This window comes from Portunus trituberculatus, chromosome 39 (genome assembly GCF_017591435.1).
Source record: "Portunus trituberculatus isolate SZX2019 chromosome 39, ASM1759143v1, whole genome shotgun sequence".
NCBI lineage: Eukaryota > Metazoa > Arthropoda > Malacostraca > Decapoda > Portunidae > Portunus > Portunus trituberculatus.
This window is the reverse complement of record NC_059293.1, coordinates 3858449-3875041: the sequence shown is the minus strand read 5'-3', so window position 1 is coordinate 3875041 and position 16593 is coordinate 3858449. Positions and strand designations below refer to the sequence as shown.

Below are 16593 nucleotides of genomic sequence, written 5' to 3'. Positions count from 1 at the left end.
AGTGATTCCCAGACACCAGAAACCAAAGTTATTCATTAGTACGCAATGACATACCCTTAATGCATTAAAGAATCACAAACGTAAAAAAATCCCTTACAAATAACAATCACTCCCATACATGCACTTATGCTAAAAGCGAGATAAAAACAAAAGCAACTGATGGCTGGATTAACAATATGGTACATTTCTCTCATGAAAATACTCACACTCCCTATGAACAAACACTAGCAGCTTGGCAATCCAGCTGTCCCCAAGAGGCTTTCCTGTTTCTTCTGTGTGCAGGAACTCAAGCTGTAGGAAGCAAAAGAGTCTATAGTAGATTTCTTATATTATCATGCCCCTGTGTCCTTAAACCATCACTGAGACCCTTAGAAACACCTTGAAAATTCCAATAATGCCTACTATAGCCTATTGAGTCATACAGATACTGCCATGTGTAGGTCTGATGACTTCTTGCAGCATACCTTATTTCCTTGGGTTTTCTTATGTTAATGATCTCTAACACACACTCGTACATTTCTAGATCATCTTGGTATATGAGAAAACAAGGGCAAATTTCAAATTGCAGAAGTTCTATCAAGACTATCTGATTTTATTACATATCCCTTTAGTCACAGTGCTGGAGAAAACTAGCTAGTGTTTGAAGAAAGAGAAGCTGCATTAAGTGAATATCTGACTTACAGCAGGATGATGAAGTTCCCATCTTAAGTGTTTAGAATAAGGATACAAGAATAGCATGAACAACTATCTCCTCACATCCCTACTTCCAATACTTGGCACTGACAACTCTCAAGTTTCCTTCTTTTCTTTTTCTGCCTCTATTGTTAACCACTACACCTATCAACTTTACTTAAGGTGGAAATTCGTTAATTTGGTCAAAAAAATTGAAAAATTGGAAACTTGGTACTTGGGTTCGTCTCTGGAGAGGGAAGCCATGGCCAGAGTTGCCAGGCACATAACGCACTGCTTACCTGGTAATGGCGGGTTTAAAGGGCCGGCCCTTTCAATACCCAAGCGTGCATACGCCCCTTTTTCTTCTAGTCTTTGTTTTGCTTGTATTTATTATTTTTTTGAGCTGTTTTATTTATTTTTGCGTGATGTACGATAGTTTAGTATCAGGCAGTGAGGGTGAGGAAGACGCTACTCCCTCAGTACCAATCGATACAGCCTTAGGGAGTGCGCGTGCGTGCAGCCTACCTGTTGATCGTATTTTACATGTGTTGGGTTCCCAAATTGTGACAATGCCACGTGTAAGGCCATGATGTAACATGGCCTGAAACTATCTAAACAGCCACTACCAGCCTCCAAGCAGTTGTCAAGGGATTATGTAAGTACATATCTGAGTTTGGTACATATTGGAGTGAGTTATTTTTTTTTTTTTATACCATGTGGGCTTTTCACGGGAATTTATGGGCTAAAGGGATACTTTTAGGGTACCTCCTATCTTAAAGCCCACCTGCTAGGAAACCGTTGCCCGAGTGAGGAAGCGAGTTATGTGGGGTTTTGAAGATGTTCACAGAAAATGCGTTTTCTCGACTTTCAGTTTTTCAGCATATACTGTTGAATAACTTTTCAGTAATTGGTCAATTTCAAAATTTTTGCAGCAAAATGATCAACAACCTCATCTTAACAAATGCTAGCATGATAATGCATGAACTCACTCAAATAAATTTACAACAGGCTTATAAACTCAAATTTTGATGAAAAAAAGGTAACAATTTGGCGTGTAATGAAATTGTTATAACATAGGTTATGTGTATGCCGATGCTAACATTTATTTGTTGTTATGTATATTATATGTGGTTAAGAGGAAATTGCCACACTGTTATTAGTTTTGATTTTATAATGGTATTTTTAATTATTTTCTTATCGCCGAAAAAATATTTATTGCAAAAAAACTACGCCACATTTGTGTACCAAATTAACACTGAAGATGTACACCATAAACGTACACCTTGTGTATAAATATTATTGAATTCGGTGAAAAAATAGCAATGGGAGAGCCAAAAAACCGATATTGATATCGAGTCATCGAATTACCACCTTAACTCTTCTTCATATATATAACTTTCATCAGTTATGACTCAGTATACAGAATTAATACATAACTACTCCTAAACAGAGGAGAGAGAGAGAGAGAGAGAGAGAGAGAGAGAGAGAGAGAGAGAGAGAGAGAGAGAGAGAGAGAGGTGAATAATTCAGCATACGGTTACATCACTAGTTTGTATATAGCTAGGGGTCTCTCACAGCACAGCAGAGAGGCAAATGGATGGCAAAAGATCACCTCATCACAGCCCACCATTGATGCTAGCATCTCCCCTACTGCTGCCACACACCTACCACCACATTAACAACCAACACTACACTATTTGACTAGTTTTACTTAACCTGTAGAACAAGTGGTACTGCTCTGTTTAAAGATTCTTACCAGAGGGACTCACACTGTTTGCTCAACAGTTAATACAGACACCAATTGAACCAAGGAGTCCTGAACTTATAGGGGGTTACAATCCTTTCGTCCTGAGTGCACTTGCATTTTGTAGGTGTGGATATTTCTAAAAGTGTGTGTGCTTCCTTCCGATCAGAAATGTTCAACTTCACACCCTATACACAAGTTGAGGTAAAGAGGACAACAGCAGAACATCTACAGTGAATTAGCAGTGTCTGCCTCATGAACAATCAACACTGTAAACAAGCTGAGGAAAAAAAAAGAAAGAGCAAAAGCTTTCACCCACCAGTATCTGCCTGGAGCAATCAATGTTGAGGGAGAACACACCACCCTGTGGTGCTATCTCACTCACGTAGGCCGAATACTTGTTGCCATCACCTACACTGCGGCGCGTCACGAAGGCTGCAGGAAGCAATGGTCTTACTCATCCCCCAATACTCACATGTTCACCCTTTTATTCCTGTCTCAGGTTAAATTTAAGAAGAAATCACAGAACTTTATGTAACTCTATGACTGTGAAGCTGTCAAATATTTGCCTTGAATGTGTTTAAGGTATGTGTGTGGAGAAATAATTAATAAATACACACACATATACACACACATTTAATTAAAGAGAAAGAGAAGAACAAATAATATATATAAATAAATATATATACAAATAAATAAATTAATACAGTGGAGACTCAACACACATTTAATTAAAGAGAAAGAGAAGAACAAATAATATATATAAATAAATATATATACAAATAAATAAATGAATACAGTGGAGACTCAACACTAGAATGTCTTAATAGTCAAACTTTTCAATATTCGAATGAAAAAGTTTGATTTAATACTCAAGAAAAAACCTGGCAGTCTAACAATCACACACATGGTTGTAAAAAAAAGGCTCCCTGGCATCACTCTTCCCTATCAGTCAGGTAAGACTTGTGCTGCTGCAGTCATCAAAATAACATTCTCTAGTCCTGCTGCAGTTGTGAGAAAAAACATTATTTTTCTGCGTTCTCTCAGTAGCTACTTTTTCATCTAGAAACTTAAAATGGCACCAAAGAGGCTAATTAGTGGTGAAAATAAGTTATCTCGTAGGAGTGCAAGTGTTAATGAGCCACAGTGCTCCACTAGTGAGTTCACAGGAATCACCCCAAGAGGAAAGTTGCCAGACCTTTTCATGGATGGTGACTCTGGTGACTCGTCCTCCGGCAACCTCCCTCCTCCTCCCCTCCTTGTCTACGTTATCCACCACCAACCTTCACTTACGATATGAACAAATCAAAATTATAAAAAAAACTTTGAAATTTTTATGAACTAAACATTTTGCTAATATTAGAACAAATTACCTGATTTATAGGTATCGATAGTCAAACTTACAGCATTTGGAATGAATTAAGTTTGAGTATTGAGTCTTCACTTTATGTATATATCTATGTATATAAATATAAATATATATATATATATATATATATATATATATATATATATATATATATATATATATATATATATATATATATATATATATATATATATATATATATATATATATATATATATATATATATATATATATATAAACACACACAGTGGAGATTCAATAGTTGAACTTTTCAATAGTTGAACGCAAAAGTTCAACTTAATGCTCAAAAACCTATTAGTCGAACATCGATCCCTCCACGTGGCTGTAAACAAAGGGTTTCTCCCTTCCTGCTGCCCCATGCGCCCCACTGGTCCACCGCAGCTAGTTTATCCTTCGCTGCCGTAAGAATAACATTGTCCTGTGCTTTATCTCCGCAGTTTATTTATTTATTTTTTTTTTTTTTTTTGCATTTAGAAGCTTACAATGGTACTGAAGAGGTTTGTTAGTGATGAGAATAAGCCTACAAGAAAGAATGTAGTGACAACCATCGAAAAGAAAAGGGAGATTATTGATAAATATGAGAAAGGAGGAAGAATAACCGATCTTGCAGCTGAGTACTGTATGGCTACATCTACAGTAACTGTAGCCACAATACTGAAGACACCTCATTAAAAGAGATGACGTGGTGATTGGCGTGAAAAAGCAATTTAAGCGATCTGCGGCAGTGGAAGAAATGGAAAACTTGTTGACTGGATAAACCAAAGGCTGGTGATTCTTTGTCAGAGGGCATAATTTGTAGGAAGGCTAGGCTGCTGGATTGTGATCTTATTTCTGATACTACATCTGACTCCAATGATGATTTTAAAGCAAATAAAGGGTGGTTATTGAATTTCAAGAAAAGAACTGGAATTCATTCTGTTGTGAGGCACAGTGAGCCCCCAAGTCATGAGTAAACATATGCTATATGTCACTGTGTCATTAACTCCCACGATGGATGGTGGGAGTGACAGTGATTTCATGGTGTCCGATTCTGCCACCTCTCCCGCACACCTTTCTTCACCGAGCGGGAGGACATTCTACCACCACCATTAGCAACCCCTATTATATGTATTTTATATAGGTTTTGCAAAAAATATACAAATTAGATCACTTTGCGAACATTTTGACTGTGAGAGAGAGAGAGAGAGAGAGAGAGAGAGAGAGAGAGAGAGAGAGAGAGAGAGAGAGAGAGAGAGAATACAAGGGTCCCATTTTCTATCGCTCTAGCCAAGGCTGCTGGATCCAATCGGACGCAAGGCCACGTACACCAATGATATCACCTCATTCAACCTGTGATATTTTGGTAACCATAGCATCTAGAGACTTCTGTTTTTTTGCATTGCAAATAGGAAGAGTTGCTTGTGGGCAGACCACCATTTGTTCTCACTCATTTATCGAATTTCCAAGTGTAATCAGTACGTGAATACAGGCTATTTTGTGTGTTTCTTGTCAAACCTCCCGAGTTAGTGCAAGCTAAAAAATCCCAACATCCCCTAGTTTTAGGAATTAATTGTGATGAAACTGGCCTGTTTTGCAAAAAAATGCCACACATGATCTATATAACAAAGGAAGAGTAGTGTTTCCCAGGACACAAGCCCATGAAAGACAGGCTAACCCTGCTTCTGTGCGCCAATGCTAGTGGACACTGCAAAATTAAACCGCATCTTTTTTCTAAACTTGGGTTTGGCAATGGCTGGAATGAATTACCTGATTTATAGGTATCAATAGTCAAACTTTTTAATAATTGAATGGCCATTTGGAATTAATTAAGTTCGAGTATTGAGTCTCCATGGTATGTATGTATGTATGTATGTATGTATGTATATATATATATATATATATATATATATATATATATATATATATATATATATATATATATGTATATATATATATATATATATATATATATATATATATATATATATATATATATATATATATATATATATATATATATATATATATATATATATATATATATATATATATATATATATATATATATATATATACTATATATAAACAGGATAGGGGTGTTAAAGCTGTTATATAGAGCGAAAATTGTTAAAAGCGGACGTAATTTTCCATAGGAAATAATGGAAATAGGGGGGATACGTTCTGGGCTGGTCCCCAACATACCACATGGGTTAAAAAAAAATATATATTATATATACGTTTGGTAGCATATTGGGCCACCGGTGTACCACTACTTTTATGATGTCATATGAGTCATTGGAAGTTAGAGGAGCTACGTACAAATTCTCTCACATTCTCGCATTTATGTTCACAAAACAACATTTCTATTAGCTTTTTACAAACCTTGCCCCAAGAAAGGATTGTTTTGTAATGCATAAAGTGAAATCTTACATGGAATACCAAAAAATAAAGCAGAGATGAGATGAGCCACAGACAGGGGAGACTCGCGCCACTCGGCGCTTCTTCTTTGTGAGCCCGTGTTGTCTTTCCCCATGATATTTGTTTCCACTCCTCTATTGCCTGCTATAATGGATATCATATCTTAGTATTCATATACGCTCATGCCATGAGGATAACCTTGACTCCGTGGCACTGAGTGATAGTGAATTATTAATGAAATACCGCGGTATTTCATTAGTAATTCACTATCACTCAGTGCCACGGAGTCAAGGTTATCCTGTGGCATGAGCGTATATGAATACTAAGATATGATATCCATTATAGGAGGCAATAGAGGAGTGAAAACATAAACATCATGATGAAAGTAACACACAAGCAAAGGGTCACAAGAAGAAGAAGAAGAAGCGGCTGAGTGGCCGCAAGTCTCCGCCTGCCTGTGGCTCATCTCATCTCTGCTTTATTTTTTGGTATTCCATGTAAGATTTCACTTTATGCATTACAAAACAATCCTTTCTTGGGGCAAGGTTTGTAAAAAGCTAATAGAAATGTTGTTTTGTGAAAATAAATGCATATATAAGACAGTAACACCACCTCCAGAGATGGTGTTCTCAGCAACCTCAGAGCAACCTGATAGCAACCTTGTCACCGTCCCTCCACGCGTTCATGGATGCCATTTCACTGCAAGAGGTTGCTCTGACATTGTTGAAGAATCTTGGATCCAGCTCCAGATGCGCTAGAGACAGAGGCGGGGAGCCAGCCAATCACAGCGAAACTACCGCGTTCGGTCCCTCACCCGGCAAATTTAAACGGATGTGGTTGGACATTATGCGAACTTTTTGGTCTAACTTTATATAGTACGTTAAACCGGAAATTCATTAAACGAACGTTCGTTAAGCGGAGTATTACTGTACACTTAACCCGTATTACTGTACACTTAACCCTCGGCTATCGCTCCCAATTGGGGCCGAAATAGCCGCGCCATAGCCAAAAACGTGATGGCCGAATTGATCTTGGCGGGAAGGCGGTTTTGGCCAATGAGCGCTCAGATATCCCATGGCGTCATGGCTGGGCGTGCGATAGTAGGCATCTGAGGTTGCGATAATGAAATTTTAGCAGCTTTTCATAGGTGTGTGATAGCAATAAAATGCGATAGCTGAAGTCGCGATAGCTGAGGGTTGACTGTGTATATATATATATATATATATATATATATATATATATATATATATATATATATATATATATATATATATATATATATATAGGTAACTCTTGATTTGTGTGTGTTTAATTTACGCATTTTTGTTAATACGTGACCAAAAAAATATTATAATTAATTAAATTTGCGTGATTGGTTTGCTTGTACACAATTTGGCCCAACCGCATTTTCAAACTGAGAGCCAGACACAATTTCAAACTGTGCACCAGAGAGTGAACAGCGACGCTGAGTGCTTGTGAGGGATAAAGACATTGGTGTCCTGCTTTTATTTTTTTACTAGTGTTTACTTTTATACTGTGGGGTTATTTTTGATAAGTGGATTTTTGATAAAGTGAAAAAGCTCACAGGAAGATGGTGACTGACTGTGGTGTGAGTGGTGAAGGCAGTGACGCAGTGAGTGTTGTATTTACATATTCTTTGTTTTGTTTTTTTCTTATTATTTTTTGCTTTCTCTTGTTATTTCTTGCTTTTCCCTTTACTTCAAATACACTTCTAGTATTCAGAATGGTAAATAATAAAAATATGTTAATTTAGCCAAATAAATAGAGTATTTTGTAAGATTTTTTTGGACCACATCCCACATCCCCCCTATTATCTATTGTTTCTTATGAGAATTACATGTTTGTTTTACGCAAATTTCTATATACGCGATGTCTCTTGGAACAGATCTATCGCAAATCAAGAGTTACCTGTATATATATATAGTGGAGACTCAATAATCAAACCTAATTCAATCCAAATGGCTGTTCGAGTATCAAAAAGTTCAACTATCAATACCTATAAGTCAGGTAATTTGTTATAATCTTAGCCAAAACCTTAAATTCATAAAAATTTCCATGCATTTTTTTTTCATCATTTCCATTTGAACATACCATAAGTGAAGGGGCACTGTCCCCAAGAAACCGTCCCACGCACTCACCTCGATCCTCGGCTCCCACTTTGCAGCTCCTCCACCCAGCTGATTTCACATCACATATATGAAGCCACACTATTGGTCAGAGAGAGAGAGAGAGAGAGAGAGAGAGAGAGAGAGAGAGAGAGAGAGAGAGAGAAAATATATGGTAACGAATAAGGCAGCGTTTCTCAACCTTTTTACCCTTGCATAACTCTTAAAATACATGACATGTTTCAAGGAACCACTGCACAAAAACAAAATTATATACCAAAAATTATATTTCTCATTTTATGTGACGTCGAACTACAGACAGAACGCAGGAAAATTATGTTCTCACAACCGCAGTGAGACAACTGGTGGAAGGGGGAGGGAAAGGCCAGGAACCTTTGTTTACAACCACGTGTGGACGTTTAACTATCAAGTATTTTTTAAGTATTAAGATAAACTTTTGCATTTGAGTATTGAAAAGTTTGACTATCAAGATGTTCAAGTATTGAGTCTTCACTGTATATACAGTCGACTCTAGATTAACACGAGTTTGAATTTGATTTAACATGACATGTTATTTCACCCCTTCCTGGCAGAGGATCTATATACAAAGGTCCTCTTTTAGTGCGCACCTCAGTTAATGTGTTTCCAGCTTTATGCACACCCTCAGTTTGTTTCCATCAATCGTACTATGTGCAAAATTTCCAACTTTAAGCGCACTTAGCGAAAGAAATTTTCATTTGAGAACAAAATATATTTGCTATAAATTTCCTTTTTCTGCCAAAAACTAATAAGATAAAATAAATGAAGAAATGATATTTTAACAACAAAAACAATAACTAACTAATTAATTCTTACCGTAAATAGAATCGAGGATAGCAATTACCAAAACCTGTAACTGTGAATTTACTGGATAATGAAGTACCGTATAAGAAGGACTTACTGTATATTCAATATAATGCGAGTTAACTTGACTCGATATTGTCACTCACACCCACACTGCTTATGGTGGGAGCCTCACTTGACCGGGATCCAAGAAAGATTTCTATTAGCTGTTTACAAGCCTTACCATCAAGAAAGCATCGTTTTGAAATGCACAAAGTGAAATCTTGCACAAGACACTGAATTCAAGCAAAGTAGATGAGGAGACATTTGTCCACCACCTATCGGTGGCGGCCACTTCTTTTTATAACCCCCTATAGCTTGTATGTTGCTTTCACCACAATATTAATGTATCTGCCCCTCTATTACCTGCTATAATGGATACCATACCTTTGTATTCATATACAATCATGCTATGAGGATCACCAAAGTAATAGTTCAGAGATGTTCTGTTCCTTCTCACAGCCCTCACTCCTCAGTCTGGAGCTAACCTGCACTGAAAGAATCATTTCTCTGCATCTTCACCTAGCGTCCTGTACAGTCAATCCTCGGCTATCACGACTTCAGCTATCGCGTTTTATTGCTATCACACACCCATGAAAAGCTGCTAAAATTTCATTATCGTGAGCTCAGATGCCTGCTTTTGCGTGCCCAGCCATGACCTACCATCGCCGAACATAAGGCAGCGGCACCTGGCAGGGAAATAACGCAAAGAAAGAACTTAACTTACGCACAGAAACTTGAAATAGTGAAGTGCAGAGACAGTGGTGAGACAAAGAAAAGTGTTGGGAAAAAGTTTGGGATAAATGAATTAACTGTACGAGGAATTTACAGTAAATACAATGAGCTGATGTAATTCTTTTTATGTTATAACCTTAACATATTTTAATTGGTACCATTGGATTATACAGTAATTAAAAAAAGGTAAAAATGAGGGATATTAGGAGTAAAATTTGTGGTTGCGGCACCAATAACAATTTTCACCATCAGTTGTTCAATTCGGCTATCGCGTTTTCGGCTATGGCGCGGCTATTTCACCCCAATTGGGCGTGATAGCCGAGGGTTAAGTGTACTATGTTATCCAAGCATCCTTCAATCTCCTCAAAGGAAAGTGATTTGAAAAAAATCAAGTAAGACTGTAACAATTAAAAAGATGTTGGAAGTGTTACATCGCTATACTATAGGAGAAAAGACTTTGGTGATTGTCCAAGCAACACGAGTGAGGGACAGCCGCATGTTGCTTACCATCAGAGCTAATAATATGAAAACTTTTTTTTGTTTTTTGTTTCCATGACAAAGTGATGTATTAATACTTTTCTTAAGAACTGAGTATCAAAATCTCCAAAATAAGCAGATTTTCCCAGTGGCGAGTAATGTAACCCCCATTATTACCATTGTTTTCTAAGGAAAAATTATGTTTGAATAATGTAATTTTGAATACCACAACATCTTCAGGAATGTAATCCTTGCACTAATCAAAAGTTGACTGTATGTATATATATATATATATATATATATATATATATATATATATATATATATATATATATATATATATATATATATATATATACACTTTTCCATTATACATAAAGAAAGACATATGGAACAAACTACATGAAGAAGTAATAGCCAAAAGGAATGCACATCAATAGAAGAGAAAAGTGGACAAAGACACATAAACCAAAACAAATAAAAAGGCAGGATCCAATAAGCAGGGTTGTAGGTAAATATGATTAGTTACAATTATGGACACACACACACACACACACACACACACACACACACACACACACACACACACACACACACACACACAATGTACAGAGCAACTACTGGATCCAATTTTGGGAAATAATTACAAGTTCAATAAATGAAGGGAAAGTTCCACTAGAATGGAAAAGAGCCAACGTAATACCGATATTTAAAAGAGGAAAGGCAACTGAACCACTAAACTACAGACCAGTGTCACTTACAAGTGTCTTGGGGAAGTTGTGTGAAATAATTATCAAAGAAAAATGGGTTAAAATCCTAGAAGAGGAGCAAGTCATATCGAACAGACAATTTGGGTTCAGGACAGGGAGGTCATGTGTATCACACATATTAAGCTTCTACTTGAGAGTTATTGCAGGACTTGAAAACAGAGATGGATGGGTAGACACAGTATACCTGGATATTAAAAAGGCTTTTGATAAAGTCCCTCATGGAAGACTACTTTGGAAACTAGAGAACATAGGAGGACTGCGAGGAACTTTGCTCGAATGGACAAGAGATTATTTGAAGGATAGGGAAATGAGAACTGTGATCAGAGATACATACTCATCTTGGGGTAAAGTAACTAGTGGAGTGCCACAAGGGTCAGTGTTAGCCCCATTATGTTTCAGATTTATGTAAATGACATTCACATTGGGATAAACAGTTATATAAATTTATTTGCTGATGATGCAAAGCTGCTAAGAGTTATCAAAACCAGAGAGGACTGTCTGCTGTTGCAGGAAGATATAAACAAGATCTATGAGTGGAGCAGGAAGTGGTAATTGGAGTTTAATGCCAAGAAATGTCACATAATGGAACTAGGAAAGAGTTAAGAGAAGACCGGTATGGAACTATTTGATGGGAGAGGAACAAATAATGAAGACTAAAGAGGAAAAAGATATGGGAGTGATCAAACAGGAAAATCTGAGCCCTGAAAAACAAAAATGTTGACTAAGAATGGTATTTCATTACATGGATAAAAATATGATGAAAAAAATAATCACAAGCATGATACACCCAAGGCTGGAATATGCATCAGTGATATGGTCTCTGAGCTCTATAAAAGGATATAAAAAATTGGAAAGGTTACAGAAGATTTCTACAAAGATGGTGCCGGAATTAAAGGACTTAACATATGAAGAACGACTGAAGGAAATGAGGCTGCCAACCTTACAAGATAGAAGAGAACATGGGGACCTAATAACAATGTATAAGATAGTAAATGATATTGAAAAGATAGACGAAGAAGACCTGGTGCTGCTGACAGAAGATGAAAGGACAAGAGGACATGAAAAGAAGATCAGGATGAGGCAGTGTGTGAAGGATACTGGAAAATACAGTTTTCCACAGAGAACGGTGGAGAAATGAAATGCATTGGATAATGAAGTTGTTACAGCACATAATGTGCATAACTTTAAGGAAAAATTAGATAAATGGAGATATGGACACAGGACACTATGAGTTCCGCTTGAACCCTGTACAATACAACTAGGTAAACTAGATAAATATACACACACACACACACATACACACACATATATGAATAGATAAATATACATAAAACAAGAAATTGAAAAAGAAATACATACTAAAACAACAGTTAAAATAAACAACATAAAGAAAATGCAATAAATCAAATTAACTACTAAGGAAGAGCACACTGGTCCTGCCTTTACCTAGCAGTGTCCTGGAGGCATTGACAGAGGCCTGCACAACGGGCACAACCTTGTCAAATGTGTACAAGACCTGTGAGGACAGAGAGTGGCATGCTGCATTAGAGGTACAGACAATGAGTGGCTGGAACCATATTCTGCCACTTTACCATATTCTGAAACACCTTGTTCTCTCACCACCACTACCTCCACAGGCCACAGAAATGAGTAAGTGGGTTCCAAAGAATGTCTCCCTTGTTAACAATGTAGATACCTTGTTTATTTGTTACTAGAACCATTAAAATATCATTAGGAACCTGTGTAGCTTCAACTACTGTCTTGAATGTAGGGCAGGTATGGCATATAAGTAAGAAGTGTTTCAAAATCTGGTTCCATAGTCCCCGTGTTGAAGGAAGACATGAAGGAAAACATGATATGAATTAGTCAGGCACATTCCTCAAAAGAAAGAAACTGGGACACTTCTATGTATGTTGATGTATACTTCAATTATATTCAGCTCAGTTAAATGTGTTACAGGTTCACTGTGAACACACACCACAAGCATAAGCATAAGCATCACATTTCTGCACATACTTCAAAGGAAACACATTTCTACCCTGACAACCTCCACAGCCTGTACACATTCAAAGTACTACTGAAGAATTTACATTTTCATAGCTGAAATCATGTGAGCTGACTGATGCATAGGTGTGACTTCACATGAGAAAGTCAGTCGTCATAGAGGACATGCTTCTTTCCTGACAACTTTTTCTGCATGTAATACTGATAACTATCCTTCACCCTGAACATACTTTAAAATATCCTAAAAAATCTGTGCTTCCATAAGCTGAGTCTACAATGAGTTAACATGTTAGTGGTACACAGACATGGCTTCTCAAGGGAAAGGAAACCTTCAAACATGCTTTTACCTTCATAACTTCTTCATTCTTACAGTGTGACAAATGGCAAGACAAGCCATCATGCACCACCACCACCACCACCTCAATACAACACTACCATCACACTCACACCAGATCTATCTTCTCTATTTTCAAGGTTCAGTGAATGATAAAGAGCAAAGGTCATACCTGGGCTGAATACAGGTCTGGGGATGCAATGGCCACCTGTGTTGCAAAGGCAAGGGAGCTTGTGGCTTCCTGTGGACCCCCCTCCCCTTCCCCTTCCACAGGACCCTTGACCAGCACTTCCTCCTCCCAGCGGCACAGCAGAGACCCATCCTGGCTCTCACCAATCCACTCAAAATTTGAATCTGTGAAGTAAAGTAAAAAGAGTTTAGTTTCTATGATATGTTTGTCAAAGTAATGGTGATATGATTTTTGAGTACTATTAACTACTCTATTTTTCACAATTGCCCACATTCATCTCTGGTGCCACTTTTCTTGGAAGTCAATTTTTATTTTTGAAACTTGTCTCCTATGTTTTTTTTGCATTGGATATTTCATTTAGTTCTTTGGATTTTTATTCAGACTGCTTTATTGCAGCATATTTCCTGTATTAGAAATAGCATGTATATACACAAATTTTGTCCTCCTCACACTACACCCTCTCATTCCCACATCACTATATTATTCACTGGAATTCCATGGTGGGGTGAAACTGCAAATTGACCAGATTTTCTCATTACAATTTGCTGGGTAAAATATTGGACTTTGTTTGGATTTTTGCTAAATGTGGTGGATGCAACCAGAAACATACATAATTATTGGTAATGCTGCTCAACAATAACAAAGCAACATGCTGCCACCTCCACCATCAAAGTATTTTCAGAGATTTTTTATGTGATTTTGTTGATTTCCAACCTCTTTTGCAACACACATTATGTACTCATCTTAATGTCCACCTGTGGTTAACTACACATACATTTCCCAGAACACTCTGAAATTAATTTCAGGAACCCTAGAAGTGTTCACACTTCATCTTTTAAAACACTATCTTAGACAGTCAGTCTCACTAACCTAACCCAAAATATTTTATTTACTTCTTTTCAGTGAAATATTAAAGAGATATTTTCAATCTAAATAATGATTTTCCAAGAGTGATGGCTGCAGCAACATATACCAAATAAATGAAAGTATTGACTAAGGTGGTTTCTCACCTTGATGAGGATCTTCTCCCTCAAGTGTCAGTTGCATCTCCCAATCAAAAATGTACACAAGAAAACAAGAGAAACCTCCAGTGGTTGGCTTCTGGCAGATGCAACAAAACTGACAGGAAAAGAAACAACTAGCAGAACTCACAGAGACCTAGACCAAGAAAATTTTCAACATGACGTTTGAAAGTGAACAGTGGAGGATGAAGCAGCCTCCTCGAGAAGAGAGTTCCAAAGAGTGATGACACAAATAAAGAAGCGACCTCAAACATCCATTGAGTAGTGTGACCAGATAATCTTTTTACTATGACCTCTAGTTCTGTCATAATCTAATCTTTCAAACAGGCAACTCAAGTGAAGACACAATCCATTCAAGATTTTCTATACCATAATGAGATCAGCTAATAGAAAATAATTTAAGCCTAGACAGTCACTCAGCATAGGATAAATCAGCAAAACCATCAGTTTTCTTAATTCACTATCTCAGAACTGATTCAAGTAAATGTAAATCACCAATATAACCTGTATTCCACTACACACAAACAAAATCAATAATAGGATGAATATGAATGATAAATATCTTTGAGATAATGGCTGCTGGAGATCTACATAAAGTTCCCCCTAAGAATCACATTGACGAAACCATTTGCTTTGCAAAATACCTCCCTAATGTGAAGATGAAATTTCAGTGAAACATCCACCAGGATATCAAGATCCCTGACTGAAGTCGTATTAGGAATTGGAAGGGTACCAATGAAGTAGTCACTACTAGGCATAGAATTAAATATAGAAAAATGGATGTGGCCACATTTGTTGAATGAAAATGAGAGATCCATGACTCAATCCTGTGATACAGTAATTATAAGTCACTCTGGAGTGTTAGACTGACTGCAATGCAATATAAGGTATTTACAGGAAGAGCCAGATATAACATTATACCATCAGAAAAAAAAAAAAATGTCTGTGTATGTCAAAAAAGACGAATAATAAACTACATTTCTATCCCCTGAAGAGTTGAAAAGCGTGACACTATGCAGCACCTGCCTCGCTACTCTGCGCTGCCCAACATTGGCACCCAGAAGCAAGGTAAGAGAACTTCTTTACCTCCTTGCCCAGATGTACGTGCACACGCCGCACGCCGCCACCTATTAAAGAACGTCTCCCTACACAACAATAAAAGTAGCATGCTAATTTGTCACACTGTTCGATGTGTGTTACTCATACAGTGACTAATGAGTCAGCTTACACTGATTCTCCTCCAGGAATAGAATGGGCTTCGCAGTGACAGCCGCCATCGCCGCGTCGTCTGTTTGTTTACTTCAGCGGCTCAGCCTCAACCACTCCAGGCCACAGTGTTGCCAACTTGCCATCTCCCAGAGATCAAAACGCCCACCAAACTTCCTAGAAACGCGCTATTTTACAACAAAATGCGCTACATAATAGTCTACAGATTTATGTGTGGTGTTCCTTAAACCTATACGATGAAAAAAAAAAAAAAATCGGCAAACAAATTTTTTATAATACAGATTGCTTGGAACACAGTACCACCCAACACACACATACACTCACACACACATACATATATATATATATATATATATATATATATATATATATATATATATATATATATATATATATGAATACTTGATTTTATTTATCGAGCCATTTGTTGAATATATTAGATCGACAATCAGTGAGACAGGCTGATAACATAACGAGTTCAGGTTCTCTGTATAATCTTCAGACTTGATTTTTGTTCATTCCTTTTCTCCATTCCATTCCGGTTTTCACTATTCTAAAGGGGATGAATGCAACTTTATTTGATGTACTGCTTTACGGTATAGTACAGATTTATCTGATGTACT

General features: G+C 37.1%; 1 protein-coding gene across 1 annotated transcript in view; it reads right to left on the bottom strand.

Moving 5' to 3' along the window:
- Positions 1–16077, bottom strand: part of LOC123515621 (protein pigeon-like) — a 99579-nt gene extending 83502 nt beyond the window's left edge. Inside the window, exons 1-5 of the mRNA XM_045274411.1 lie at positions 15972–16077; positions 13704–13885; positions 12640–12709; positions 2736–2851; positions 207–291 (exon numbers count right to left, since the gene is read on the bottom strand). Coding sequence (XP_045130346.1) covers positions 207–291; positions 2736–2851; positions 12640–12709; positions 13704–13885; positions 15972–16020 — 502 coding nt within the window. The 5' untranslated portion in view covers positions 16021–16077. The remainder of the gene's footprint in view (positions 1–206; positions 292–2735; positions 2852–12639; positions 12710–13703; positions 13886–15971) is intronic.
- Between the last annotated feature and the right edge of the window lie 516 nt (positions 16078–16593).